The sequence below is a fragment of the Corvus brachyrhynchos genome, unplaced genomic scaffold (genome assembly GCF_000691975.1).
Source record: "Corvus brachyrhynchos isolate BGI_N302 unplaced genomic scaffold, ASM69197v1 scaffold116, whole genome shotgun sequence".
In the NCBI taxonomy this organism is placed as follows: domain Eukaryota; kingdom Metazoa; phylum Chordata; class Aves; order Passeriformes; family Corvidae; genus Corvus; species Corvus brachyrhynchos.
In genome coordinates, this window is record NW_008240221.1 from 5,481,349 (window position 1) to 5,486,841 (window position 5,493).

Genomic DNA, 5,493 nt, shown 5'->3' on the forward strand with positions numbered 1-5,493 from the left:
GCCCCTGCCGGCTGCGAGCGGAACTGCACCCGAGGGGAAAGGGCCCGACAGCCGAGAGGGCTGGGACTGGGTTTGTGGTTCTGTCTGCTGTTACTGCTGTAGTTATTGTTGTTTGTTTGACTGGTTATACACATATAGATATATAACAGTAAAGAACTGTTATTCTTATTCCTCATATCTTTGCCTAAAAGCCCCTTAATTTCAAAATTATAATAATTCGGAGGGAAGGGGGTTGCATTTTGTTTTTCATTTCAAGGGACACTCCTGCCTTCCTTGGCAGACACCTGTCTTTCAAACCAAGACAACCTGGGAGAAGGAACTATGGATAAGTTTCAATTTCAAATCAAGAGGATTTTTCCACAAGTGAAAACAAACAAGAGGTACTCAGGATGTGCTTTTCATAAATTACTATTTCTGCATAAACCAGAAGTAACATATTAAGCATCATAATTCAATTTTTCTGTCTGCCCTAGACACCAACACATTTATTCACAGCACTGCATAAGAGAAGAAGTGATCTGGCAGCTGGCAATTGTTTTCTTAGCTTTTCCCATCATTACAGACCCAGCAAAACCAGAGCTCAAGTGTAGAGTTTAATACTTCTGGATTTATAAAGAAATTGTTTCTCCACCGAAGTCAGATGCTCAGACCAGAGTCATCTGATCTCTCTTTACTGGACTATTTTTTAAATTTTTTGGAGGGGAGAGGAAGAGGAAAAATCTTTTTAGAAAAAAAAACTAGCTGTAAGACAACAGTAGAGAATGAGTTTCACTTTCTTGACAGGATCTGGAAAGCTGATTGCTTCACACCACTTCTTTAACAAGAAAATGCTATACTGCAGCAGAAGACTCAGGGAAAACAAAATTAAATGAAGGAGGTCATAGCTGACTATTTTATGCTGCAAATGTAGATTACAAGCCAAGAAATGAGCATACTAATATAACCATTACAAGCATATAATAAATATTTGCGCTACAATACCTATGCATAACAACACATACTGATAACACAACAGTCATTAATTTAACTCACGTACTTAATCACAGGTTATTTATGGTTCTTTCTGTATTTAATCCCCACTGAAGCAAATTTCTATTTTGATAACAGAAAGTGTTGCAAAATATTTTCATTACTGCAAATCCATCATCTGCAACAGTGGTGTTAACATTTTGAATGGAGTAGAAATAGATATAGCTTAGCTCAATAGTTTAAACTTGTACCATACCTTGTGAGGCAAAAAATCGAGGTATGTATGTCCACATCACCAGCTAATATTAGTTCAGATCTGCAGTTGTATTTACTAGCCCACTGCTTTTCAGCTGTAAGACTGCATAACATGATGATTTCTACTTGTATTTTTACATTTCAGAAAAAGCATTCTTTTAAATTGATATGAAGTACAGAAGAGCTCTATATGAACACATAGAAGTTCCCTTACAATACCAAGAATTCTTGCTTTTTTTGAAGTGCTTATTCAAAAAAAAAAAAAAAAACCAAACCCATGACAACAATGAAACCCAAACCCCATCATTGTATGACCAGGTTACTAAGCATTTTGTCATTACATTTGAATGGTCAGGCAAATGAAAAATGAAGTTTGTCTTCAGATCCCTCAAAGTGTCCAAATGCAATATGTATACTACAAAAAAATCATCTCTTCTTAAAAATTTCAATTGTGAATGACATGGTCAGTTAAGAAAAAGAGTTTCCAGAACAAATCAGGAACTTCTATTTGAAATGAAATGTTAAAAAGAAAATATAAAATAATTTAGAAAACCCCTTCTGTTCTTAAGAAATACACATATGAAGACAATGTATTTTCATTTTTGAAGCACATCAAAAATATAATCCTCCTGGATGCTTCCAGCAAGTATGTGAGTGTGACATCTAAAAATGGCACATGACTTCTGTTATTGGGACAGAACTCTTTTTCATCTCCCACCCCCTCAACAAATGGACGAGGAACTCTGCTCCTTACAACTTGATTTTTCACTGACTTCACATGCAAGTGCACAAGGAATGTCTCTATTCACTGCTACATGTGGATTACTGGAAAGATACAAATATCTAACAGAAGACTTTAAAATAAACCATTTGACGTGACTGTCATTGAAAAGACATAGAGTAGACTGCTTTCTTACAAACACCCTGCAGCAGCCCCTTCACAACAAAAGTCAGGTTCTGATGAAGTTTTTGGTTTTGTTTTTAATTTCTTGCCAACAGGGACATCAAATCATATAAGGATACATAATGATTCTTTAAAGTCTTGTTAGAAAATGAGGATTTTTGGAAATACTCCACTCCATACTTCATTCACTCTTCTGGATGAAAACAAAACGTAAATGACCGTGATAGTAACAGGAAAGAGGGTGCTACATTCTCATGTTACCAGACTTGGATGAAGGTGTCTTAAAAAATGACAAAGATGAATAAAAATTGCTGATTAGATGTTGTTATCTGCCACAATAATCATATCTAAATTTGCAAATTACCCATGAGTCATGCAAATAATATTAGGCTAGTCACAGGGGTTTTTTTTATTGTTCCAACAAATTTCACCAACACTAATATGGAAAATACCAAGAATTTTATAAATTATACACACTGTGTACCTCCTATAAGCCCTTCACAGCTTAGCTTTTACCACATTCCTCAACAAAACTGCAACACATCTTTTTATTTCCCAAAATGGTTATACACTACAAGACAATATGATTTTCCCAGCTTCCTAGTGCAAAATTACCACAGAACAGTAAAATGCGTGTTCCACGTCAACAAGTAGAAGCAAAAGGGTAATTTTTGTTACCTTGTGGTAACAAGACAACAAGCCTCAATTGCAGGAAATTACTTGCTCCCCTTTCCATTGACTTGCTCCACACCTCTCTTTCTCTAAAAATGCTCACACAGAAAATCAGGTAACTGGTGCACAGTTATCTGTTAGCTCATAATAACTTGTCCCTAATGTTTGCATTCTAGATTCTATCCGGCACTTACATCCAATGCTTATTTCAAAACTGATATATCAATCCATCTTATACATACGGTCACATTTTTGTGCCATTTATCACATAGTAGTACTTGGAAGTCCTGGAAAAACCAAAATTAAATGAAAATTAGACTATGTGTGATACACCAAGTTACTTTGTGTAGTTTGATTACCTTTTTTTAATAACAGAATTTCTCTGCAATAGAAATTTTAAAAGTAATCCCATTCATACTTTCGATATTATAGTTCATACAATGTTGAGGGGACGATGTCAAGAAAAGAATCTTTTACAAATCCTGTGAGTTAAATCACTTAAATACAATACAAAGCACCACAATGATAAGAACAAAACAAAAATCTTTTGTCGCAGTGTTTGCTTGCTCTTTTGTAGGTTTCAGATATTATTATACAGTGATATTTTTGGCCAAAAAGATTTAGAATTGCCATGAACTGCCTTTTTTATTTATCAAAGGATAGCAAACTGATTCCTGAGTTCTTCCCTTCCTATCCATCATGTTTTAAACTCAGATTTACTGTTTACTACGTACAGAAACGATCTCACAATACAATGAAAATTACACTTGTTCTTTTTAAGTATGAATTTTAAAAGATAAAACATGATGAAGATTGAGGAAGGTTTTGGCTAATGCTGTTAAGTATGAATTTTAAAAGATAAAACATGAAGATTGAGGAAGGTTTTGGCTAATGCTGTTAATCTGTCTAAACATTAAATCATTACATTCTTACCAGCTGTACTTCTCCAAAAGCCCCTCTTCCAATCACCTTAACAACATCATAGTCTTCAGCTTTCATTTGTAAAGCTCGGATTTTTTCCACAATCTTCTCATCTAAAACAAATAAAACAGAAGTTGTGATAATGCTTGTATTAACACAAGAATTTTAGCTATTCACTTAGAGTAAAAGTAAGATAATTTTATTCAAATGTTTAGAGTCTTTTTGGTAATTCTTGAAATCTGCAGTAACTATTAATATCCTCTTTCATTATTCTTTGGAAACCATTAACCCTCTACCTTTAGCTGTAACAACCGAAATGTCTTTCACATTTTGCCGACTCTCATTTCACACCTCTAATAATCACTCATGAGCTTATGGGAAGACTCTGCTCTTCAAGAGAGCCAGAGATGCCTATCTGGAATTTGCAATCATTCCTCGCTACCCGCTGTGCTCTCAGGATCCACTGACACTCCACTGATAATGCTGAGGTGAAGTACGTGGTACGCAAAAAACACTGAAGGTGCAACCTGCTCCTACACACCTGGAGGGTTCAACAGCAGCCAAGTGGCAAGGAATGTAACTCAGTAAACCTTCACATACAACTGCAGATCACGCAAAGATCTGGCTGCACATCCACTCATCCATTCTATACGAAACATTGATTCAAGTTTACATATGCGTATGTAACTGCTGGCCATCTCAAAGTGCTTTTTTGGTGTTCAGCGCATGTGTAGTTCTACACTGCTTAAAATTAAGTCTACAATGCTCTGTTCAGCACTCTGCAGATAAGCTCTACCTGTCAGTATGTGTCTTATCAGTAGTTACGAGAATCTGTAAAAGGGAAAACAGTGAAAATCTGATCTCTGACAAGTTTGAAAAGCACACGAGGTCCTAGACACTTTAATTTTGTAAATGAAGCATGTTATGAATGCATTCCTGGTGAATGAATAGAATTTATGAATAGAATTTATTCCTAAATAAAATCTATTCTTATTATGAGGACAAAAGATAATGGAACCAATTAATGGAATCCATAATACTGGAGGTAATCTTAGGCATGACAAGCCCCTGCACATGCTTAGAGGAAGAACAAAACAAAGCAAAACAGGTGGCTGGAGCAAGAACTACCAGGGAAGAGCATGAAATTGTATGAAAAGCTCTGGATGCTTATACTCAGAAAGGGGTAGAGGTGTATATTGTGAGATCCCTGTTTAGGGTCAAATACCATGGAATTTTATCCCTAGAAAGGCATTAAACAGGATCTCAGATCTGAATGCAGGGGAAAAAAATGATCAGAGATAGTTAATCCAGTATGACATTAAAGACGACATGGTCTAAGGGAGTTAATGATAAGAACATCTAGTAAATAGCTTAACCATTCCTACACATTCACGAAGAGCAGCTTGGCAGCCTACAAGCAATCCAGGAGATGCCTGACCATCAGGAACATTTCTTCCAAACAAGCAACAAGCCAAATCAGGGAAGCACTCTGATTTATTACTCACAAACAAGAAGAAACTGGCTCAGCAAGACAAAGTCTGTGGCAGACTTGGCAGAAGCAACTGTGAGATGGTGGAATTTAAGGCTGAAACAGACCTGAAGAAGGAAAATAGCAGACCTTGGACTTCAGGAGAACAGACTATGGCTTGTTTAGAAAACTCACCGGCAGGATCCTGTGAAAAGCTGCAGTGAAGGGCAGAGGAGTGGGTTGATCTTCAAAGAAGACATGTTCATAGCGCAAGAAAAGTCTGTTTTAGTTAGCTAGAAATTGA

General features: G+C 36.2%; 1 protein-coding gene across 3 annotated transcripts in view; it reads right to left on the reverse strand.

Moving 5' to 3' along the window:
- ROCK2 (Rho associated coiled-coil containing protein kinase 2) overlaps window positions 1-5,493 on the reverse strand; it is a 100,956-nt gene that overhangs the window by 45,645 nt on the left and 49,818 nt on the right. For all 3 annotated transcript variants that reach the window (XM_017744945.1, XM_017744944.1, XM_017744946.1), the window contains exon 3: window positions 3,734-3,834. In XM_017744945.1, the coding sequence (XP_017600434.1) occupies window positions 3,734-3,834 (101 nt within the window). The remainder of the gene's footprint in view (window positions 1-3,733; window positions 3,835-5,493) is intronic.